Below are 25744 nucleotides of genomic sequence, written 5' to 3' on the forward strand. Positions count from 1 at the left end.
ATTTTTATTTGTTCGTTTTTAATATAATATTTGTTTAGTTTCATTTTCGTTTTTCGCTATATTTTGGTTACACTTTGATTTATTATATTTATTTTATTATGTTTTATGTTTCAAATAGATATAATAGAAATAATAGATGTTTTTTTTATACATAGAATTATGAACTAAAACAAGGAGAGCGCCAAACACTGCTAAAACACACAATTAAAAAAAAAAAACAAAAAATATAAACTAAGGGGAACATTACATAGAGTCCTTTCGATCCTGTTATCCTTTTATGTAATATTTTTATTTTATTTATTTTTTTTATCTATTTGTTTATAAAGCTACCAAATGCAGATAAAATCTAACTTTGATTCCTAAAAAGGATTTTTTTGTTTATTTTTTAAAACTACAACTCTTATGATCGCACATCCTGGCGTATCCTGCTTTTTTTTTCTCAGGGGCTTGGTGAAAAAATATATTACAACAGGGGCGAAGGGAGGGGCATGTGACCTCTGTGACCTTTATCTCGGCGAAGGCGCAATTGTAGGCTTCGGTGTGGGTCGCTGCAGCGCTGCCGCCGTCGGCGCTGACGTCACTATTGTGATGACCTGCAGTGTGTGGTGAGTATGGTTTTTGGTGAAATAAGGGAGGGGAAGCATGATATGAGGATAACCGAAAAATATGGAGGTTTTAAATGCAGTTTAAGAAGGTTTTGGGATCAATTTATGATTATTTTTTTAAATGATTATTTTTTCAAATATTAAATGATTTTGTGAAGTGTGTGTTTTATGTTTTTTTTAGGAAGAAATAAAAATAATACTTTAGTTTACATATCTATATGAAAACGATTGCTGTTTACTTTGGAGTTTCCATCGATTATCTCCACTGGCTCCGCCGGAACATACGCGGATAGACCCATTAGACCAAAAATGTCCGGCGTATAGTTCCTCAGCTGCGATGAACTAGTGGGCGTGGCTGCTTTTACTTCGCCAGCTAAAAAAAAAAGCATAAAGGAGTTCGTATTTAGTTAAGAGTTTTAATTAATACATAAAACATTTTAAAGTCTAAGATAGAGTTGCGAAGTAGAAAAAAACGGAAATAATGATATTAATGTGCAGAATAATATGTAAAAATATAGACAAATTAGACTTTAATAAGGTATATTATTTAAGGACCTAAAATTTAGGATATTAATATATTATTGAACATAGAAAGATATCCCCTAAAAAGTTAACCCTCTTTACCCAATCTTTCAGTAACCTACCTGGCGTGGGTCGCATCCTAGGAAACCTGGGAGCTGGAGTCTGATAGACTGGCCTGGGCGCCGAGGCCTCCGCTTCGTGGTGGTCCTTGTGGCGCGGCTGAGCTGTCGGCGGCTGAGGCGTCACCACGTAGACCTTCTCGTTGGTCTGGGGAAGAATGGCCACCTGGACTTGTTTCCAGAGCTCCTTGGGCGGCGTGGTGCTCCTTACATAGAGCGGGGTGACCTCCGTAGTGGTGGTGGTCGGCGGTGCTGGTGTGCTGGTGGACGTGGAGGAGGCCATGGCCGGCGTGGGCTTCGGCCGAGCATCGTAGTAGTCGAAATGCAAACGATTGTCGTCCAAGTGCTGGAACCGCTTCGATCCCCGCTCCCCCAGCAGATGCAGCTGCTCCAGATTGTTGATCGAGGTGGAGAGATCCCCGGTGACCGTGGGAGGAGCCCCGCCCAGCTCGAAGCCCTCGCCCCTGGTGGTCTTGGACTGCCGCTGTGGCGCTGGCGTGGTGGTCGTCGTCGTCGTGGTCAGATACTCGGGGGGTATATGCTTGGATCTTCCCCGGATGGTGGGTGTACTGGGTCGATGGGACAGCGAGTTGTACTCCTGCTCCGTCCACCCGTCTATGTTCTGCTGCAGCTTCGAAATGTCCACCCCCAGGCTCTGTCCCGGCAGCCGCTTGGTCTCCCTCTCGCGTTTGAGCAGCTCCCTTAGATTGGAGGCCAGGATCTTGGTCAGGTACTTGGTCGTCCTCCGGGAGTTGGGAGCCGTAACCGTGGCAGTGGCTAGCTTGGATTCCTGCTGCTCATGCGGCTCCTCCTCCAGATCGTTCGAAGAGTGGTGATGTCTCAGGGGGGTCCAGCTCTCGAAGGGCCTGGGCCTCTGCCTCGTAGTGTATGGTATGATCACCTGCTTCGGACTCGGAGGCGACATCCCCGCGTACTGGCCACTGGCATCGATGGCCCCATACGTGGAGGTGGGCGTGGGCGGCTGGGTGGGCGTATAGGCCTGGCTTAAGCGGAAGTTCAGATCGGCAGGGTCGCGGGTGAAGGGTCTTCCGCCGGCATGGTTGATGGGCGAGTCTAGTAGCCGCTTCGGGGTCTCCCGGCCACGAGATATACCCTGTCTGTAGTTTTGCATCCCAGCCACCAGATGGTTGTTCAAGTCTATGGCCTGCGGAGGTTGCTGTGGAACCATCGTTGTGGTTGGAGCTTCCGTCGTGGTTGGACCATAAATCAGAGTACTAGTCTCCTCCTGTTCGGCGTAATACAGGTCCTGCTCCTGCTCATGATCCTGCTCCTGCTGGAGGTGCTGCAGCTGGGACGAGGCCGCCGGATAGTTGTCCGCCGGAGGTGGCGGCAACACGGTTGTGGTCTCCACAAAGTGCCCCAGTTCCGTCAATAGCTGGGAGGCCGGCAGGTGCTGATGCACCTGGCCACTGGCGAGGTCCTCCAGCTGGTATCTCACGGTACTTGGCTCAGATTGTTCGGGTATCACCTTCTGGTTGGTCGCAGCACCCAGGTCGATGGCATGGGACTGCACGAAGGTGGCGGGATACTCCACAGAGGTGACAAAGTCCGTGACCTGATGGCTTTTCACGATTTCGAAGGTTGAGGTACTAGGTGGATGTGTTGGAACTGGAACTGATACTGACACTGGTCCTGGTATAGGTCCTGCCACTGGAACGGCCACAGACTCTGAAACGATGTTCTCCTTGGGAACTGAGGGACGGAAGGGCTGGGCATTATAGAGAGGCGGCATGGGCACAGCCAGGGGCAGAAAGTTGGGTATCTGAGGGGGAGTACTCTGGAACTGTACCGCCCGCTGCCGGTTCTGGGAGGCCTGGGCTACAGGCTGGTGTTGTTGTTGTTGCAAATGCCACAATTGTTGTTGTTGCACTTGCAATGCTTGTTGCTGTTGAGGTTGCTGTTGTAGCTGTTGATGCCCCACCATCGGCACCCAAGGATATTTGTTGCAAAGACTGCAAGGCTTGCCACTATTGGCGTCGAAACTTTGTCCTGGCTTCGGGTAGACGTAGCTCAGGGAGTTACTGGGACTCAGTTGCTGATCCTTTGGCGAAGGAGCTCCCCCAAGACCAAACCACCTGGCCACTCGCGTCATAAAGCCGGGCTCCGTAATCACCGAAGGAGATGGCGCCACCACCGGAGCCGATCCCAGACCCGCCGTGGCGTGGGTCAGCCTCTGGGGCGTAGGCAGGGCAGGTAGGTGGGCAGCATGCGAGGGGAGAGGTGGTGGCACCAGATGATCCGCCGGTTGGGCCGGAAAACCAGCTCTCTCCAGGGCTATCACCCCAGAGGACGTCATCAGAGATCCCAGAATCAGGATATGAATGAGCCATTGCTGAAGAGCCTGCGAGAAAAAATAGAAAAAAGAGTTGAAAATTAATTCAAGATCAAGTTTCACTTTCCAAGCCATAAATTCCACGTCCAGACTATCCTAATTTATTGAGAGCGAAGACCAATAAAAAAAGTAAAAACAAAAAACTTAAAAAACTTGAAGACTTGAAAAGAAGAAAACCGAAAACCCGAAAACCCAGTTCCCAGTCCAGGTCCCAGCTCCAATTCGTTTTCAATCTTTGATCCGGTTGCGAGTGAAGTTGAAAGATGATGTCTTAAAAGTAGTTCAGCCGGTCCACAGGCAAACATTTGCTTTTAATTTTTAACTTAAAAAACAAACATAAAAAAAGATACATAAAAATGTGAAAAACCAAAGGCGAAAAAAGTTTTAAAGTAATTGAAAGATTTCCTTAAAAATGATTTGAGAAAACCCCTAAAAACTGTTTCATTTTTGAAAGAGAGGTTTCTAAAATATCTGCAAAGGATAGTATACTTTTCTTGAAAAGGGGGTCAGACTATCAGACCTTATCAAGTATGTATTCTTTTTCCAGATCACCTGTAAAGTCGATATAGGCTTTATATTTATATAAGCTCTCAAGCTCGAGGATTAGCTGTAGGATTTTTTAAAAATTCAAAGTCAGATCCATAAGTTGCGAAACTTTAGTTGACATTTTTTAAGTAACTCTCTAAGACATCGGTCTTTACTAGAGGTTTAGGTTTCTTTTATAAAAAAAAAGTCAACGTCAATTGATTAAGCTTTTAGAAGGTATGTTTTTTTTACGCATTGGTATTTATTTACATTAATACTCATATTTTCAATAATTTGTAAATTGTAACATTTTATTTTCTTGTCAATAACTCTTGTCTAATTTATTGGATGGGTTAATAAACCCTTCACCCTAAAAAACCCTAAAAATACATATGTATGTTCTTGAAACTGAATCCTAAATAAGATAACGAACAATCAAGCGAAGGAATTGCATTCCAAGGTATAAGATCTCGGTAAAGTGCTCCAAGAAGGCTATTATTCGACTGAGCTGCAAGTGGCGCTCCAATTGCTCCTGGTAATCGATCAGGACCTCCTTGTTGCTCTCCAGATACTGGTTGTTGCGCTCCAGCAGCATGTCAGTGAGTATAATCTCCTGGTTGAGGCTTTCATTGAGAGCGGTAATACCACGATAGGCGTCATCGATCTCACTCTCGTCCATATTTGTGTGTGATGAGCCCCGATGGGCCAACTCAACCAGTAGATAGTTGTTGTCCCTTAACTGGTTGACGAGCTCCTGGCGCTGGTGGAGAAGATCATGTGTGGTCATCAGGAGAACTTGATGGTATCTCATCGCGTTTTGGATGTGTTCACTAAGAATTTGGTAGTCGTCTCCCATTTGGTTATTCATTGTCGTTCAATAAATAATAATAGTGTACAAGCCGGAAGACAACAAGATGGAAAATTAAATTCCCAAAAAATCCAAAAAACTTGACTTCGGTACAAGATTTACAAAGTTTTACTTCCGATCGGCTTTCAGTTTCAGATTGTAGTGAGGAAATAGAACAAAACTCATTCCCAGCTAAATGACAATTTGTGTTCATGGCTATACTGTTTTGGGGTTTTGCTTTTGATTTATTTACATACATACTACATAATAGGTCCTGATTATCAAGCCTTTCGGAGGCTAGGCGCCAAAGAGTCAAAAATATGAAAGAGCCCGCTTCATCGGCTCATTTAAAAGATAATTGGCCCTGTGATACTTGATCCGAAAGTGGGCAACGGGACGAAGATCCCTTTGAGGAACATTAAAATTAATAAGTTCCATTAAAACAGTTAAATCAATGTTATCAGCGACTACATTATGGACAAAAGTCAAGTTGGTAACACGTTTCATAGAAGTATATAATAATAAAGAAAAAATAATATAGTTAATGTTTAAAAATATCTTCAAAAAAAATTATTCCACATAAATGAACAAAAAGAACTTATTTCATTAAGTTCCCTAAACAAAAAACCTACTAACATTGCTAGTTTTTAACCTTTTTTAATCAATAATTGCTTTTAAATCGAAAAACTGATAAAGCTAGAAATTGAAACTTTGGCGGGCAAACGGAATGACTTATTAAGCGAGATATGGTCTATAACTATCAGGTCATAAAATTAAAAACCATTAAGAAAGCATTAAAACTTTTTTCGTGCCAAAGAATTAAAAAAAAAAAACAAAAACAAAATGGCAAAAACAAACACTCATTGATTATTTGCTTGGCAAACACTTTCTCTAAATTGGTAATTAGCCAAGGTAAATGGCTAAAAGCCACACATATGTATGTACTCCTCTTGACCTCAAATAGTATGAAAAAAATAACGAAAATATCTATATATGATTCACTCTCATATGAAATAATTTCAGTAAAAATCAGCTACAATTTTCAATTTTTTATGGTCACTGGGAAGCAATGCGTTCAATAGCATGTGTGTCCAGTGGCCACCTCCACAACAAGGTCGCTATTGGGTTCAATAAAAAAAATAAATGAAAATTGTGGGAATAAACTTTTCCCATAAACTCATTCAGAGAAACAAATATTTTTCAAAAACAAAGTAACCCAAGACTGTAAGTTCCAAGCTAAGAACTCTTACAATCTCGAATCATTCAGTCTGAAAATCATCAAAGCAAGAAACAGTTCTCTTGAGTTTATTCTAACGATTTTTTGACTTGAAGAAAGAAGTGATTTTTTGGCAAATCAAAAATAGTAACAAAGTTTGATTATTAAAAAAAAATTAAAATTAAAATTTTAAAATTTTAAAATGGCAAGAATCGAAAAGAGGGGAGGAGTAAAATCCAGTCTTGTAAGTCAACTTTTGTGTTACAATACATACAATACGAGCCCCAAAGAAAAGCCAGACATCTTTTCCCCAAAATATACAATTTTCCTCCAATTTCCCAGTAACCCAGAGAGCTGGCTGAATTTACAACTAATTATGTGAAAATTAAATCTCATTAATGCGAATTATCAATAAAAAGCCAAAAAAATAAGATGGGTATAAAGCCACAGACACCCAAGACAATGGGCGTTCACTTTCCCATAATTATTATTATTTTATAGCCCGGTTTCATTTTTTTTCTAAATAACTTTTATTGTTGTCTTGGCTTATTTGGTGTACACTTCCATGTTTTAAAAACCAAAGTCACATGGAGTCTGTGAGCTTCCAAATTTTAGAAAAAAAAAAAAAAACGTAATTCAATTAAGCCCTCAGGTATCAAAACAAAAGCAAATCTGCGGGGGTCTCTCTTTCTTACTTTCTGTCAAAGACATCGGATCGGGTTTATTTTGGTTGGGTTTTGCTTTGACTCGACTTGGTGTGGATCCACCACCAGTGATCCACCATGGAGCCATGGAGTCAACCCACTCTGCTGGAATTTAAATCCACGTCCACATCCACATCCACCTGGGCAATAAATCGAGGTCGCCGCAATTTGAAAAGAAAGTGAAATTCTGCAACTGTTGGCAAACAACTGAGCAGCTGACAGATGGAGGAGTCGGCTCTTACACAGAGGGAAATATTTTGTACAATTTTTTTTACAAGTTTTATTGAAGCTTAAGGGGGCTTGGGGTGATATTTTGAAGTTTCTGGTGGAGCTTTGTTTCTATATAGAGAATTTTGACAACATATTCTTAGGTTTCTTGTTTGGTGTTTTTATCAATCATCATCGATTCTTCTTGAAAAGTATATAATACATATAGGTATGGTATACTTTTTTAAGGTTATAGGTATTTTGAAATAAATATTTAAGTTATTTTTGAGGTTTATGGTTTTATGGGCATTTAAGAAGGTTTAAACTTGCAGAAAAGATGCATGTTTTCAAGAAACAATCTAGGAGATGAGGAACTAATTAGATATTTGTAAATAGCCCTTATAAATATTCTGTACAAAGGTATTAATATAGAAAATAAAATATAGATAAATAGAGAATTGGATATAGCAACAATATGCAAAGATAATATTTCAATAAGAAAATGTAATGAAATATGAAACTAATGAAAGAAACTACAAAGGATCTAGGCTCTGTAAGTACGAGTACGATAAGATCATGAGCTAAATAATTAACAGTAATTGTCTCTCTTATAATATATATTATATTATTATCTTAAATTGTTATTACAGTTAAGAGAATAACTTTTATACTTTAAAAGCTTCTCAGAGAATAACGAAAAAAAATTGTAAGTGCAGACACAGAGTCTGGGGACTTGGGCTCGGGTTTGGGTCTGGATCTGGTCTGGTCTTGGAAGTCTCGTCTTGGAACTCTCTGGTCGGGGTCTGGGAACTGGTAGAAAAACCCGTTTCGTGTCGATAATAAAAGCAGCTTGGAAGATCCTCCTCCCCCGCCTGCTTTCTGCAACTCTTCTCTCCCCGAACTGCATCGCTGCTACTTTGGGGGCACATGCAACCTTGGCTTTGCACTTGAAAAAAATAGTTAGTGGCCCAAGCGGGGGGCCCCATGGTCTTGACAAATGAGCCATGGGCGGAGGGCAATGGGCGATGGGGCATGGGGCCAGCGAGGCAGCGGTGCAGAGGGGGTGTGGCAGATTGCACGCGATCCAACAATGTGCTTGGGAATCTTTTTGGGGGCAAATAACCAAACCGCAATTGTTGGATCGTCATCACATATGAAAAACGAAGACCTCCTCGTCTTTTTTTTTTTTTTCTTCTTTTTTTTTGTGGCTGCGCAAAAGTGAAATTGTCGATAAAATCCAAGGAGGAGGAGGGAGGATTGAGGAGAAGGAGGTATATAATAAAATATAATAATATAGAAAATACAAAAATAAATAAAATACATATGAGGAAAAATGCAACAAGACGAGAAAAAAAACTGTCACTAGGTTTTCAAAACAACAACTTGCAGTCATATTTCACTTTTCCACAAAGAAATTAATTATGAAAATATACCCGAGGAGAAATAATAGAAAAAAAAGGAAAAACAAAGTAATGCCAACAAATGTAGCTTTTTTATGGGCCAGCGGACGTGAAGATGGAAATTTAGATGCAAAAACCGAGAAAACTGCAAAAAAAATGCATAAAAAGCGGCAGCCTTGCCCCCAGAAATGACCCCTTGGGGAAAAAAAGGAAAACCTACCTAAAAGTAAGATTTATTGGGGTTATTTAAATCTTTAAAAAATGGGAAAAATACCTAGTATGAAAGTTCCAAAATGAAATCATCCTTCAAGCTAAATATAGTTTATGAATATTTATAAAAAAACTCTACCAATTTCCTGCCTATTCTTTACAAAAAAAAACTAATCAGGCCATTAAATATCTCTTCATGGAGATAAAATATTACCAAGTATTACTCCAAAATATTTTGTGAACAGATATGATAGACACCTGTCCCTCGAGAATCCACAGATAACACTGTATATCGATAAGCTACAACTTTGTAGTTGCAACGATATTAGTGAAAATCATTGATTGTCATTGTGCCACATTTTAGCCAACTCATTTGGAAAAAAAAAGTGTTACCACAACAGACATTTCCGCCAAGAGCGAGAGAGAGAAGACTGACAGGGGACTATGCCAAAATGTAAATACGGAAAAGATTTTCCACCTTTTCCCCCTGGAAAGCGAAAGTATAGCTTCAGATAAATGGATCGATAGAGGTCTTACAAAGGCGTTACTTTAAAGCAAATAGTGTCATGTTTGGGAGATTGGTTAAAACAATAGAATTGCCATCTTGCCCCGATATCTTGGCCCATTGCAGTGACAGGAAATTTGTAAAGAGTAGCTAGGCCATTAAAATGTCAGTCAAAAGGGTGTGATTAGTAAATAAGGACTGGGTTTTCAAATACCATAGCGGTTTTGGTACAAAAATCTTTAGAGAGAGCATATATTTTGATAGTAAAATTTTGGAAAAATCCTCATAAAAAATCTTAGCAAAAAACTCTTGTTTTAATGACTCTAACTAAGCCTCTATTATGACTCAAATTTCCAACTATAAATCAAGTCATTTGCAAAACCAAAACCTCCTATATCACACTTAATCATACTTTTGCAAAACAACACCCCATCCATTATGGAAACAGAGAGAAACCATCAGAGATGATGGCTATATCCCGTGCGACATGTAAATTGCAAATGAAATAATGAATCTTACCTCGACTTACCACAAAATGTGGCAGAGTGTCTCGTAAATAAATGAGTAACCAAGTGGCCAAGTATCCGTGGCCATTGGCCTTGTCGAGACCAAGACCCCTTCCCAAAAAAATCACAAAAATAATTTATGAAGCTGCTTGATTTGATTAGCCATGTCTGGGTGTTATATTCGGGTTTAAAAAGTAGTTTTTTTATACTCTACAGAAAACGGTTTTTTGGCCAAAAATATATTGGTTAGAAATAAACTATTTTTAAGTTAATTTTTAGAAGGATAGCTCTGTCCTTTAAAAGAGCTCTTTTTAATATTTTAATTTTTGTTTAGACCTTAAAGATTTGAAGGGAATTCTAGGGATATCTGCGGCCTTCATAAGTAACTATTTCCTATGCTCTTGAGCCTATGGCATATTTCTCAAAATCTTCAAGCTATCAAGCTAAAATTTGGCTATCATTTTAATAAAATACACAATATAATTAAAAATGATTTGGATCAGGTAACAATAACTGAAGTATCCGATATCTTCTCCGAAACTATAAAAGAAAAGACCATAATTTGATTAATTCTAGAAAAATTGTTAAAAGTAAAGATCTAGAAGAAAACCGCAGAAAGGTCATACGATATTCGCTTAAAAATCTAACCCTTACTTTATTACCTACAAATTTGGGAAGTAGTCTTGTGATTTGTGAAATATTTGTCATGGCTGGTGAATATCCAAATGTAAGACACAATTGTTGGATGAACAAATGTAATGATGAATGCGGAATTGCCAGCAATTGTGACAGCACGCGAGCAATTAACAAGTTTCAGTTTCTTCTTTTGTTTTTTCATTTCTTTGTTTAATTTTTCTTTTATTTTTGTTGTCGCGTAACGTTCATTATAAACAAATTAGTGCATCGATCGATTCAACTTGCAACAACCAACTTTGCATAATCACACTCCAATGCAACAATTACTGGCATAGCAAAAAAAATCATCCCAAAACCCAAACAAAGTCCCGGAAGACTTGAATCATACATCTATCGTTTATTATTAGTCGACTTGCGGTCTAAACTCTGGCTATATCAATTACCACTTTCTGAACTCTGCTATACGCATAATCAGTCTCACGGCTATAATGTATATAGGTCTATCGGTAGAAATCAGCAAAGAAAGGCTAAAATGAAAGTGGAAATATTGGCTTTTAGACTGGAGTTTTATAGACAGGAAGACCCAAGTCTTGGAGTTAGATTAGAAATAGAAAACTTTTTGCAGAGTTAGATGTCTTGGAATCATTTCTAGGAATCATTTTCTAGGACTTTATAGTAAAAAAAACTTTGGTTTTGGGATAAGATAAGATATATGTATGTATATTGGATCAGTTATGAACTAAAAAAAGATTTCCAAGATTTTATATTGGTATAACTATATGATACCAATATAATCATAATATTATTGAAAAATTAGCTTTAAAATTTTGAGATATATGTTCAGAATTTTTTCCCTGTCTTTTTAATAAAACATAGTAGCTTTGAATAAACCTCATATATCAGAAAACTAAAAATGTCAAATCCCAGTTAGCCTTGACTTTTTTAACAATACTATTTATTAACTTGTCTCCCTGAAAACCTCACAATTATTTCACCAGTCAACCGAATCGGAACAAATATCTAAAAAAGTTCTAAGAAAAAAACATAAAAGTAGATAAGTGTTAAGCATTTTTGGAACAATTTATTAAAATGATAAAGAAGGATAATCCTATCTTCGATCTTCAACCAAGCGGCAATCTATCAAGCAGCATGGTAAGACGACAGCCCATAATTGGCCATAATAAGAGTTGACAGTGATATAGGTGATAGCTATATAGCCTTAACCCCTTAACCCGGTGCAGCCCCTCAGCCCTCTCAAGCCCCTTTAACCCTCGGTAGCCCCCCTAACCAAGTTTAGAGTAGAAACCCCAAATAATAATAATAATAGAAGCAAAAACAATAATAATTCCCAAGATTGCTGGCATAATCGGCGCATTGTGGATTTTATTGCTGTCTCTTTTCATTGTACCGCCTCTTTGAAAACCACCCACTACCCTCCCCTCTGTAAGACCCCTGTCTGGTGGTGTGACCGTGTGGAACAATAAGAAAAGCCCAAGTCTATGAAAGAAAAGTCTGGGAAGAGCACTATCCACTCTCCACTCTAGGAAAAAAGTGAAAATTTGTCCGCGTCCAAAAATTATGCGCTTTTCACACGCGCTTCGAGTGCTTTTAAGGAGTGCGGGGATGGGGGCACTCTGGGGGGGGCCGGTAAGACAGGTAGGTAGGCAGCCAGGTAGAGGGGCTGGGCTGGCAAAGAGGGGGCGGTGCCGGGGCCGCTTCACTCTCAACACTTGCGTGTAATTGTCGTGTGACAACGTGAGCTTGACTCCGGTTTGAAATCTCGGGTTTTTTTCTTTTTGTGTTTTTTTTTTTTGAGAGACAAGCTGATCTGCTTTACTTCGCTGTTACACTACGAAAAATTAAAGTTTATTATTGGCAACTAGTATAATGATTAAGCTAAAAAACATGGGTAGAGCTAAAAAATTTAAGGTTTTAACGAGGTTTTAAAACGAGGAATTAAAGGTTAATAATTAAGAGTTTTAACTTCTGTATCCCTAGAAAAAGGAGATACAGACTGTTTAAGATTCAATTACCCTATTCTTTTAATTAAAAATATTTTTAACAAGTTTTTTTTTAAATATGGACTTTTTTGGAAAATATGGAATTAAAATATATATTTTCTTTTCTAAAGATTTTAGACCTTTTCTAATTATTTTTTTAATCTATGTATTTAAAACCATTTGGAATGAAAAACCTAGATTCTTATATTTTTGTGTATGTTATTATTATAACCTTACGATTTCTTTCTGTGTACTCTATTGCCTTAGCTTAATTTTGCGCGAAAAAAAGGAGATGGGGTTGGAGGCCTGGCCGGTATTCCAGCGACCTGGCTTATGGGTTAGCGGGTATGGTGGGATACAGTGGAACAAAATTAAAAAAAAAAACCCACACACATTTTCTAATTCAAGTGTTTAGATAGTTTTAACCTATCAGAAACCTAATATAATAAATGATGCATGCGTAAGCTTAACAGCTTTTATTAATAAGTTTATGATTTAAAAAATATATATTTTTTTAATTTATGATAGTTTATAGTTTATTTATCATCCACTGTACCTTGCCGCCAACACTGAACTTGGCTTTTCGAAATTGTCCAAAATAAGAAAGAAGTTGCCGCTAAAACAAAAACCAAAAAGCGGCTTGAATGAAAACAAAAGTAAAAGTGGTTGTTGTTGCTCTCATTGTTGTCTTTTGGACTTTTGAAGTTCATTTTATTTATTTTTTTCCAAAGCCTTTTCTTTTGTTTTTCTCTTGTTTTTTTTTTTTTCTGCGAGTCGGGGCGAGTTTTCTTTGCCTTTTCTACTGTGTAGCTGGCCTTTTTTCCACCTCCTCGCCCCTCCCGAGTTGGCAATAAAAAGTCGAGCACCTTCGGTAGACGGCCCACCTGTGCCCTCGGCCACCCCCCCTCCCATCCCTTTAGGCCATGGCTCTTTGGTCCATGCGGTAATTAAGATTGTTCGCCGGCCTAAGTGACGCCAATTAAGTTACGTTGGTCAGCTGGAGAGTGGGTCGAAAAGGGGTGGGGTGTCGTCTGAGTGTGCCCTAAAAATAAAAGGGGGGGGTCTGACTTGAATATGCAGTTTTTTTTTCTCACTGTTATGCAAGTTCTGCAAATGGGGTTTTCTTCTTTGGAGGGAAAAACTAAAAGCCAAAACCAAAAATGTCCAGAAACCTCAATTATAAAATCTCAAAGGCTGTCACATAAATAAGCCGACAGACACTCTGACGTGGGCCATTAAAAATTAAAGTGAAATTGTAGCTGATTATTTAAAACTATAGCGTATAGCGTTTCTTTTTCTCTCTTCTGTTGTGTGTGAGATAATATTTTAATTATGATTTGGTTTTGCCTCGTTAATTGCCAGATATTTGCTCTTAATTGGCACTGCATATGTAACACACTGCGTATGTGTAATATTCATAATCGGAAATTGAATTTCAGGAAATGTAAATTTTTGGATTTATTTCTATTGTGATTTGGGTGTATTTTTTCCCAAGAATCTAAACGGAAACCAATGAGTTGGCTAAAATGTGGGTGAAAGTATCAATGTTAAAGGAAATTGTTAACAAATCATAAATTTCTATTTTTTTTTATGAATAATTTATAGATTTATTTTTGTATCACTTGGCACTTGCTTTCTTGGTTGCGTTTTAAAGTGCATTTGCAATTATAGGAATTATCGCATCAACACATGCTTGGGCCACCACCCCCCCTTTTTGCGCTTCACCAATTTTCTTCACCCCTTTTCTTTTCATTCACTTGTCTATATTGCCATTTCTTTCCTCCCCCCCTACCCTGCTTTCTTAAAGCGTTGACAGTCGGCTTTGGTAAATTAAAGTGCCATCATCAAAGGCGATTATGCAACGGTGTGCGTGTGTGCGTATGTGTGTGTGTGCATCTGACGGGAAGCGCATTAACCAGTCATTGACACCTTAACCCCTTAAATGCACTTAAGAAAACAAAATTATGGCTAATCACATAAGTTTATTAGAAAAATAATATTATAAAATATATTAATTAAAATTCATTTTTAGATATTGATGTTATATCCTATTTTAAGGATCTCAACTAAGGGTTAATACTGCTTCTTGTTCTTTTCACATGCTGCTTACCTGCATATTGTTGAACCTGCTATCAGAGAGCAAAGACGCACCTTTCCCACCCACTTTTACTCTCTCCCAGAATTAATTTCCCATTGACATCTCCTGATCTTGTCTAATCAATACACTTTAAAAAATTTCTTACATTTAAATATAATATTTAAAATAATATATATTATATAAAAACTTTCTACTCAACAAAGTATAACATTTTCTCAGTGCACTTCTCTAACCCCCAAGCAGACATCCATCTGCTCCAGTGGTCATCATCAGATCCATGCTTGGCTGCTTATTGGTTTTTATGATGCATGGCAGTCAGTCAGACTCTGGCACCCCAAAAAGCCCATCAAAAACAACCATATAGTAAAGCAGAAAGACCCAAAAAAAAATTCGAAAAAATACCACCTCATAAAATGCAATTGAACAATTACACAATGGGAATGGCCATTGGTTTTCGGGTTTTTTCTTTTTGACATTTGGCATGATATAATTATTTTTAGTGGATGCCTAAAGACAATACAAACGAAAAATATCTGCACAAAATACAATATATTTTCTGTGGGTCTGTTACAATTACGTGGAATATTCGTTATGCATCTCGCGTTTCTTTTATGCCCCCCAAAAATAATACAAAAAGAGAAGTAAAAAGCACAAAATTTCAATTACAATTGAAATGCACTTAACGCACCTGTTACGCGTGTTACCTGAGCCACCCAATTGGTAATATTTTCTGGCTCTTTTATTTTTATTTTTTTTTTTTTTTTTGTTAGCCATTGCGTAAGGCTCACAAATCGATCTTCCGTGATTGGCATACCACCGTTTGTCCAAATCCATCAGATTTATGGGATGATAAAGCCCCTCGAAGACCTTCTCCCACAAAAAAGTCAGATCATGGGAAAGGCCACCACTGTTGGATTTGTAATGGAATCAATAAAGTTATTTTTTTTTATTGGATCACCGGCATCACGATCTCTTCGGCTGTGGGATCAATTTGGCAATTCGTTTTCAATCATCCCAGCCGGATGATTTGATTAATTGAGCTGTTTGTTCCGATCACCGATCAATTGGCAGCTATTGACCACCGATCTATATCATAATGATCATTAGCTAATTGACTTGTGGTTTGATTTTGTTTTTTGTGAGGCTTTTGGTAAATATTTGTTAATGGTGGTTTAGTTTCGTATTTTGGATGAGATTTTTAAACGATTTTGGAGCGGTTTTAATTGTTTACTATAATGTTATTTGATCTTATGATCTTGACGAAAAATTAGAGTATCTTAAAAATAAAAGTTTAGTTCTGTACGTTTCTTAAAGAATAATGTTAAAGTTCAAGCTTACTTCTATTTACAAAATGTATTCAATTAAATATAATATTTTGTAATGTAAAAATTCTTAGTTCTCAAAAGCATATTTAAATTTTTAAGAAATCGGGAATGGAATCTATTCTAAAATTGATTTAACAATTCCCCTAAAATTTGAGTACATTTTCCAGTATTTTCCCGTCTGTTTTTTTTTAAACCGATACCGTTTTTTATTTTCTCCCATTGAATGTCATATTTAAAAAAAATAATACAACAAAAATCCCCATTAACATTCATAATTCTCAAATCCCCAGGGTGCTCAAGTAATGCTCTAGTTCCCTAGCACAAAATAATAATAATTAAAAATCTAAAAAATGCACAAAAAAAAAGCAAAATAACGAAGCAACAAAAAATAAAACCTGACCTAGGAGACCCCTTCGGAGCTCGTAAACCCGATTTTAATGGTTCCGTGTGAAGAATTCTGGGTAATTCGGTTTTCAAGTTCTCGTCTAGGTTTTTACCTTTTGCTTTTATTTCGTATTTTCCTCGAGAGATTTTTCACACTTTTCGACTTACCATTTTTCCCAGGAAAATTCTCAGGTGTCTCAGGAGCACCCTTCTCTAATCCTCTTTCTCTTACGCCCCTGCTCTCTCTCTCTCTGTCGGTGAGACGATCTTCAGATTCTCCTTTTCTCCGATTCTCTAGTGATTGATTTTATTGGTCGAGAAATCACCGAGTGACTACCTGAAATTCCTAAGAATTTCTTCGGCAATTTGGCAAACAGAAAAAAAACCAATCTTTATCTTAACACTTTCTTAGCACACTCGAAGAAAAAATGGAAACAAAAAATCTGATTGTGATTTTTATATTATTTGTGGACACACACACTCAATAAAAATTTCACTTTTATTGCAATTTTTTGTATGAGAATGGAAATGGGATGCTGTATTTATGGACGCAACCCAGTAAACTCGTATCTTGACCCGCACCGTATCTGTATTTTGGTATCTTTGAGTATGGTGTATGGGAATCGCGCATCCGCGAGTATCTGAATCTGTGACTGCACTTGCGCGCAGGCGCCCACGAACTAAACGCTGCTTGTGGCAACTGCGGCGAGAGTACCTCCTCCAGAAAGAGAAAGACCTATAGCCGCTAACAGAGAAAGAGAGAGTGCGAGAGTTACTCCAGTGGTAGCGCTGGAGAGTTACTATATTTCGTGACATGATATCTGCCCCATGGCTTCACAAAACAAAACCAAAAAAAAAAAAAAAAAACAACAAAAATCTGGAAAAACAAAAGCTACGTGAGCGGCATCTGCTCAAAGGCAACATGCAAAATGTTGCAAATATCTGTGACAGCGGTAGAAAATTCAAAAAAAAAAATAAATTATGTTTCAGCTTCTATGTAGTCTATGATGGGTAGATAGAGGGGTATGATGACCCCCAGAGGGGACTCGCCTGACTCGCAGCCTCTGGGGGCACGGCCTCCCTTGCAACACAACCAATTAAATATTTCAGTTTTTACAGTTTTATTTCCAAACTCTAAGGCTAAAGTTTCATAAATTTAAAATAATATATATTAACTGTAAAACAGTTCATGTTGGCATTTAATTTAATTATTTTAACTACACGTGTACTTGGCCTTTAAATGTGGGTTAATGTCTTAATAAATAATTATACTTTAAAAGGGTTTTACAAGATTTTTAAATTCGTGTTCACCAAATATTTATAAATAATTTTAAAAATAGTTTTATTGAACAGTGAAAAACAATTTCAGATTTTCTTGAAAGGATACACTTACACGGGTTTAAGAAATATTTAAGCCTTTAATGGAAATCCTCAAGAAGTATTCTAAGAATTTTTTATTTTTTATATGATAAACCATAAATAATAAACATAAAGGTTTAGGGGCTTATATGGTACGTCTTCATAAAAAGTAACCATTATATAATTTAAACCATTTTAAAAATTTGTATATGTATAATATGTATATGTATATATATAATATGGGATAATGTTAAAAAATAATACAAAAAATACATCATTCAAGCTTCTTAAACGATTTAAATTTATTTAACTCTTTAAAAGTTGATCCTAAATGCAATTTATCTTAAAATTTATATAAATATATGTACATAAATATAAACTCCCTTAATTGTGTCATTTGAGCAAAATATTTCCTCAATTATGAATGGTGTTGCAACATTAGCAGATCGATTGGCCAAATGCTTAGAGACACGTTATAATATTTATGTAAAGACAAATGCAAATTACACTGATGTGGAGAGTAGTTGACAATTTTCTCAATTTCCAAATCATGATTACAATATTTAAGTTACTTAACTTGAAATAGGAAGCTGCCGGCTGACATACTGACTAACTGACTGACTTTCTGACGGCCTGCTATACATAATCATAATGGGCCACATTTTTGAGGCGTTTTGTGAGGCATTTTCGAGGTATCGCAGCACATCACATCACATTTAGCCAGATGACAGCTCTCGCATAATTGTACAACATTTAAATGTTGATCTTGGCTCAAACGAGATAAAAAAAAGAAAAGAAATAATAATAAAAACCAAAAGCACAAAGCCCAGAAGACAACGTGTAAATGTGCAAATGACATAACAAGTACGACTGTGAGATTACTGTGGCTATTTATCTCTCCCCCAAAAAAAAAGTAAACAAATATAAAAATAAATTTAAAAAAAAAGCTAGAGGTGTCCCCACCCAGAAATATTCAACAACAACAAAAAAAAAAGAAATACTTTCGCACGCAAATGTTTGCCTTGTGCGGTTCGTCGATTGTTTTCCTCCAGTTTGTCCAAAAGAAAGTCTCTCCGGTCAACATAAAAGACAGCCCACTGTTCGGAATTCCAGATGCAGGATGGCCAAATGTCCAAGTCTCTGACCCCGTTAACACTGCCTGCTGACATCTGCACTGCGAAAAAAAAGCCAACCCCAAGCTGGTCAATATTTAAGGGGCCATGACGATGAGTTGGTCAAACACCTCAGAAAATGTGTGAATTGGGAAATGCAAACCGAAATACTGAGACTGGAAAATTGACAGAAATGATTATTTTAGTTAAATATTTAAAATTATAAGCTACGTAGATATTATGACGTTTTCTTCGTTTCTTTCAATTAAAAATTGATTTAAACAAAACGTTCTTGAAAAGTTTTATATCGAAAATGAAGTATTCAATATACATAATAGTCACACAATATTAGTTTATTCATTTTATTACCAAAATTAACTGCCGTCTGTGATCTTTAAATTCTTAACAATTACTTTTCTTTAAGTGTACAGTTTACACTGCAATTTCGCATTTTGTCAATGACTGTTTACCGCCAAAATGGCACTAGGCACGTAGTCCAGATCAGTAAAGATGGTAGAAAGGGCATAGGATTAGCCGAGGAGGTGGCCGACGACGTGCCGGGACTGCCTGGAAGTGGCCGGAAAGATATGGCCTGCTTTAATTGTCGCCTTCGCAGACTAAAATAAAAAATAAAACAAACAACGCTAGCATCGGGCGAAAGCGAAGCTTATATACCCTTTCCAGTAAAATAGTTTTTATTTTTAAATATATTTGTTACAAATATTGGATATAAGGTGACCGATCCTTATGGGAATTTTAGTATCAGATCCATTTCACATAATAGAATCTCAAGTTTCTATCTGAAAAATCACGGTAGTTATGATCTTTTATTTATGACATCTTAAGGATATAGAAAATCGAGTAATTCCAAATATAACATAATTAAACTTATAAAAAATATTCGAACACACCTAGAATCGAACCATCAACCCAAATCATCGCAGCTAAGATCTAGGTAGGGTCCTCATTCTCATGATCTTCTTAAGCTAGAGTGTTATATACCCAGGTTACGTTACATCTCCAGTATACCCTTAAGTGTTCTGTCTATCAATTAATAGACTCCATTGATCATTTTTGACCAAAATGACAATACCCTCAGCTAGGGTACAAAAAAACAAAAGCATTTTAACGAGCTACGCGCATGCGCAATTCTCCAACCAAGCGGTGTCGTTGAATCTCAGACTACGCCGTATTTTTTTTACACATAATATACATGTATATAGTGTAATATATATATATATATACATAGTATTTTTTTATGCAACCCGGTGAGAGACTTTCTCTCATTTGAGAATTCATTGGGCTGTGGACGGCAGTCTGCGTTTTGCATTAAAACCTTTTGCACATTTATTTGCACATTCAAGGCAGATTCCCTTGCTTTGCGATGCGGAAGTTTATTAGGTTTCATTAACCATCGACCACTGGGTTTATAAACTGACCAATTGAGCCACCAAACGACACGGAACCGCCAAGCAAGTGGTTCAGATAACTCGGTGGTTTCATTCATTCATTATCGCATGCTCAAAAAAAAAATAAAAATACAAAGCCAACACGTGATTGAATCTTAATTTTTGTTCATGCCTAAAATATTTGCTATTATTAAAAAGTCAAAATGTATTTAAAAATTACGTATTTCATGAAAATAAGAACTATTTTTTGCAAAAATTTCCAAGCCTGTTTTAATTTGTATATTTAGATATTAACACATCAAAAGATATTAAAATGTTTGCAAAAAGATTGAAACATATTTTTCCCTTTGTTGTCTATTTTTGAATACATTTTGTATTAAAAATATTTAAAAAAAAAAAACTTACAAATTATTAAGTGTTTTCAGAAAATAACAAATATTTTTTGTAAATTTCGTAAACTTTTTTTAGCTTTACAAATTATTTTGAAATACATAATACAAATATTTAGTCTTCAAAATCTTCTGCTTGGATTTATTAAATATTGATAAGATATTTTTTAGACAAATTTTAGTTTTTAAACTCCACAATAAATATGACCAAAAAGGTAAAAATAATTCCCCTGACTAATTATTTAATATCAATACTGTTAATTTCATAAAAAGTGAAAAATATTTAGTAATTATTTATATAATATATAATTGGAAAATGATAAGATACTAGAATACCAAGAACTTGGTGATAGTTTTGTCTACTTATGAAGGGTCTTAATGAGTTTTTAAAGAAAACCCAAAACAAATGATTAACCCTTTAATAACTGTATTGCCAATACAGGTCAAGATCAATCAGAAAAAAGCAAATATTTCGATTAGATTGCAATTCCAGGAACTCTTCAAAGAGGACTTCTAATTGCCCTTGATTAAATCTCTGAATCAGTTTAATCGTTAATCAAAAACGTAATTATTTCCTGAAACCCCGAAGCGAAACTTGAATGAAATATTTAGCAAAAATGGTAGTCCCAATGATGATAAGATAATAAAAAAAAACCGAAAAATTTCCCCAGAAATATATTTGTTTTCAATTTTATTTGTTTTACATTCCAATGGGCATTTCGGGCCAGAAACAACAATTCGCGATTAGACGCCAGAGTTCTTATCAAAATTGAAATTAAATTTGAAATTGAATTGAAAATTGCCGTCATAGGCTAACCACTCGACAACCCATCAAGATGCCAGATATTATTTTCAATAAATTAATAATAATTAAACTAGAATTTATTCACTCAAAAAAAAAATAACTAAAAAAAAAAAGAAAGGTACAGGTTGTTGGCATAATTTTTTTGGGGATTTTTTTTTATGATTTTGAATTGATTTTTTTTGTTAAAAAAAAAATCTTAAGCACTGGATTCGGGAGCTTTGGTGGTAGAATCCTTTTCGGTGGTCTCCTCGGGCTTCGCCGTGGTTTCTGGGGCCTTGGTAGTATCCGCGGCCTTGGTAGTATCTATAGTACTCTCCGGGGCCTTGGTAGTATCCGCGGCCTTGGTAGTATCTATAGTACTCTCCGGGGCCTTGGTAGTATCCGCGGCCTTGGTAGTATCTATAGTACTCTCCGGGGCCTTGGTAGTATCCGCGGCCTTAGTAGTATCTATAGTACTCTCCGGGGCCTTGGTAGTATCCACAGCCTTGGTAGTATCCACGGTACTTTCCGGGGCCTTGGTGGTATCTGGAGCCTTGGTAGTCTCCGGGGCCTTGGTAGTTTCCTCGGTCTTGGTGGTATCCGTGGTGTCGTCAGTGGTATCAGTAGAGGCTTCAGTGGTTTCGGTAGCTCCCGCAGACGAACTAGTTCCATTACAATCGTAATCAATAGAACAATACTCGTTAACTGGATCAAACTGCATTTCTCCGGGACACTTGAAGCGGAAACCGGTCAGGACGTTCTCCGGGTAATAAGTGCAAAGGACGAACATTGAGCAGTTGTTGTCCTCCGGGAAGAATCCGGTGGTGGGGCACGAAGCTTCCCAGTCGTCATCGGTGGTGGTATTTATAGGTTCTGCAGTGGTTACTGGTTCCCTTGTGGGTTCAGCGGTGCTTCCGGGCTCAGCGGTGCTTCCGGGTTCAGCGGTAGATCCAGGGGCTGGAGTTCCAGGAGCAGCAGTAGTTCCAGGGGCGGGAGTTCCAGGAGCAGCAGTAGTTCCAGGGGCGGGAGTTCCAGGAGCAGCAGTAGTTCCAGGGGCAGGAGTACCAGGCTCAGCGGTTGAAGCAGGAGCAGCGGTGCCAGGCTCAGCGGTGGAAGCAGGTGCAGCGGTGCCAGGCTCAGCGGTGGAAGCAGGTGCAGCGGTACCAGGCTCAGCCGTAGAAGCAGGAGCAGCGGTACCAGGTTCAGCAGTAGAAGCAGGAGCAGCGGTACCAGGTTCAGCAGTGGAAGCAGGAGCAGCAGTTCCAGGCTCAGCCGTAGAAGCAGGAGCAGCAGTTCCTGCCCCTGGGGTAGTTTCCGGAGCAGCAGTGCTCACGGGCGGCACAGTACCGGGAGCCGCGGTCGTTGCCTCCGGAGACGACGAGCTCTCATCCTCATTCCGGGGTGGAATAGTCGGATTCTCGATATTGCTATCCTCGACCGGAACAATTCCCTCGACGCGGACGTACACGGTCTTGGTCTGAATCACCGGAGCCAAAACGGCCAACACGAGGATCAGGGCGAATGCTTTTGGGCCCGATTTGAACATGATTTCTCCTTTTCTCGGTCTCTTTTTTGTTATATTCGGTTCTAGGTTCGACGGAGTAACTGGTTGGACAATCGAAACGGCTCTTTTATAGTCACAGGGACGGACCGGACCCCGAAAAAAACCAATCTTCCCGATTGCGTGCGATTAGCTGATAAAGACAGAATGCCAATAAACAGCTAGTGCGTGAAGTGGTCTTCGCCATTATCGAAAAAAAATAATAGAAGTGGTCAAAAAAGTGTCTAGAATTGTGACTAATCGTTCAAATAGCAGATCAATAGAGGTTACGGTCACCTATGTATACGTCAGTGGTCGGTGTTGCCAGAGTGCTAATCGGGGTCACCACTTTACTTATCGCGGTCACGTCAGCATCTTTTGGTATCACCAAGTAGTATAAACTTTTCGAAACTAGCCCCAAGAGACTTTTTGACATGAAACTGTGTTCTCAGAAGCGACTTACCGAGCTGACCAGCCCTTTTCTATTAGATATATTTTCGGGGTCACCACTTCATTAATCGTGGTCTCCCACTACCTTTCTGGATCCTGGAATCTTTCTGGAACCATTTACACAAAATTTGTCTGATCTGATCTGCTCCCCAGTGTATAGTTTTTTATTTAGAAAGAGATTTTATATTTTCAGGATCACCGCTTAATGAATCGGGACTATCCAGTAAAGACCTTCGACAAGTTATTCCCAAGAAACTAGTTTATATAAAACTATTTACCCAAAAGTGAATGAGCTGATTACCCCCCATGCTCAAACTATATCTTTACCAAGAGTCTAACCCTTTAATCTCAAAACAAAATCTCTTATCAAGGCAATTATAATAAATATTTAAATGTAATGCAGTCTCGCAAAGATAAATAATTCTCAGTACTAATTTAAAGTGTCGCAGCAGAAATAAAAGCATTATCTAGACCTACGACTAACCTCTTTTTCGCTGAAAATATTTCACACCTGTTTAAGCTTTTCCGCCTAATCTCGACCGATAACCGAAAGATAATAAACGCAATTTTGTTCTTTACTTACAGTTGGAGGATATAGCTAATTTGACGGACACTCAACTGCATTTATTGCTGCTCCAGAATGGATTATCGGATTATCCGGTGACCGATGACTCGCGGAACGCAATAATTAATATGTTAATAATGACTTGGAGTGATGAGCAGAGAGAAATAATTAAAGAACAAATACGAAAGGCCAAGGATGCAAAATATTTGCTAGAGAATATTCGCGAGGCATTACCCGAAGAAGATAAGACTATAGTAGAAAAATCGTCACTCATTCAAAGTATTGTTAAGAACATAAACTGGGTTAGGACCCATTGGATGGAATTTTTTCTTTTGATCTTTTTGGCTTTAATAACTGGCACCTACATTTCGCGCGTCTATTATACAAAAAACAACCTCGTCGACAGACTTCCGACCAAGTATGTCCTTTGTCAGACTACCTTGCGGGACGATTGTATTTATAAGGACTCTATTAAGAATGCTCTGAAAATCGCTAGGGATATATATGAAATACTGGAAGCACAAGCCATAAATCATCACTGTTATGATGCAAACACCGCCATGTTGAAAGCCAACGACTATATAAAAACTTCCAAGTATTCCCTTGAGGACAATTTCAAGACCTCTTTCCAAGATGCCAAGTATCTGATAAGCTTGAATTGCCATTGGAATATCCGACTGCTCGACGATGAGGACCTTGGGGGGCTTTTTTTTTTTTGGAGGATATTGATTTGCCTCTTCTGTGCGTGTTTCAAATTCAAAAAAAAAGATTCCTTATGGCGGTAGGGTTTCTAGGCCTGGCTATCAGCATCGGGTCCATAACATACGTCTTTTGGGAGTTCTTTGAGAAAAAAAAGTCAAAGGTCGTTAAGGACTTTGCCGAAAAACTAGCCACGGATATATTTCACGAAGTCGTTAAGGAGGAAAAGTCTCCAGAGCTGGACTTGGATCGTCTTATTGAAGATCTGATGCCGCAACAGGCTAATAAGTTGTACGACAAGATAGTTTTACGGACTCTCGATATCCTGAAAGAAGATCTACGTGTGGTCCTACGCGACGATGAACATGAAAACGACTACATTCGTACCATTTCCTGGAACCCGAACACATTGAAGACCATGTGGCAGAGACCCGTTGTCCAGCTTTTGAACTTGACTGAACTGTCCACCACTTGCCTGAAGGTATCGAATCTCATGAATGGCACCGAAAAGCCAACCGTCAACTCCAAGTCCTACATCGTCGGATTGATTCACGCAAAAATGGCCGAAACCTCGCAGAAGTATAACATTCTAATCGACTGGGAGACCTTTGATGTACTGATAAGGTGCTCCACTAAGGTGGATGCTGGAGCACTGTACACCCAGCTACACGGATGGTGGTTCAACCGTCGACTTCTAATAGCTGAATACATTTCACTGGACTATTTCATTGAATACTTACCACGGCATGCCAGCGTCCCTCTTGGGAAGAAGATAGCGCCCAGGAGCAGCACACCTAACACCTAACTCGTACATCTACAGACTATTATACACTATCTTACAATATCATACATTATCGTACACTATCCTATGTCATCCTTAACTATTCTACATTATCCTAAATTATTCTAAACTATCCTACACCATCCTACACGGATATATTCAATGAAGTTAGAGAAGAAAAGAGTCCAGAGCTGAACTTGAAAAGTCTTATTAAAGAACTGATACCGCAAAAGGCTAAAAATTTACACTACAAGATAGTTTTAAGAACTCCTGGTATATCCTGGGAGAAGATCAACGTGTGATCCTACGCGTCGATGAACAAGATAACTACAACGTTCCTACCATTTCCTGAAACTCGACCGCATTGGCAGCGTCCATCGTTGAAAGGAGAGAGCCGCACACCTCACATCCAACACGTACATCTACAGACTATTTCCTAAGCTTTCGTTTTGTTAAAAAAATTTAATAGTTAATAAATTTATAGTTCATTAAAT

General features: G+C 38.1%; 3 protein-coding genes across 4 annotated transcripts; 1 reads left to right on the plus strand and 2 right to left on the minus strand.

Annotated features, from left to right (window-relative positions):
* On the minus strand, positions 1–16675 carry LOC108119433 (proteoglycan 4). The gene is made up of 4 exons (XM_017232618.3): positions 16331–16675; positions 1250–3608; positions 845–978; positions 1–593 (listed from the first exon to the last, which is right to left on the minus strand). The coding sequence occupies exons 1-4, from the start codon at positions 16331–16333 to the stop codon at positions 507–509; spliced, it is 2583 nt and encodes an 860-aa protein (XP_017088107.2). The 5' UTR covers positions 16334–16675; the 3' UTR covers positions 1–506.
* On the plus strand, positions 6221–25743 carry LOC108119420 (inner nuclear membrane protein Man1-like). 2 transcript variants are annotated; one of them, XR_011444257.1, is made up of 2 exons: positions 6221–6431; positions 23791–24550. XR_011444257.1 is itself a non-coding variant. In XM_043212984.2 (2 exons), the coding sequence occupies exon 2, from the start codon at positions 24546–24548 to the stop codon at positions 25272–25274; it is 729 nt and encodes a 242-aa protein (XP_043068919.1). In that variant the 5' UTR covers positions 11329–11507; positions 23791–24545; the 3' UTR covers positions 25275–25743. The 2 variants fall into 2 exon arrangements, 1 of the variants encoding a protein (XP_043068919.1); XM_043212984.2 differs by lacking the exon at positions 6221–6431 and adding an exon at positions 11329–11507 and having other exon boundaries at positions 23791–25743.
* On the minus strand, positions 21103–22761 carry Muc18B (Mucin 18B). The gene has a single exon (XM_017232620.3). The coding sequence runs from the start codon at positions 22759–22761 to the stop codon at positions 21433–21435; it is 1329 nt and encodes a 442-aa protein (XP_017088109.2). The 3' UTR covers positions 21103–21432.
* Position 25744: the final 1 nt, after the last annotated feature.

The sequence above is a fragment of the Drosophila bipectinata genome, chromosome XR (genome assembly GCF_030179905.1).
Source record: "Drosophila bipectinata strain 14024-0381.07 chromosome XR, DbipHiC1v2, whole genome shotgun sequence".
NCBI classification, from domain to species: domain Eukaryota; kingdom Metazoa; phylum Arthropoda; class Insecta; order Diptera; family Drosophilidae; genus Drosophila; species Drosophila bipectinata.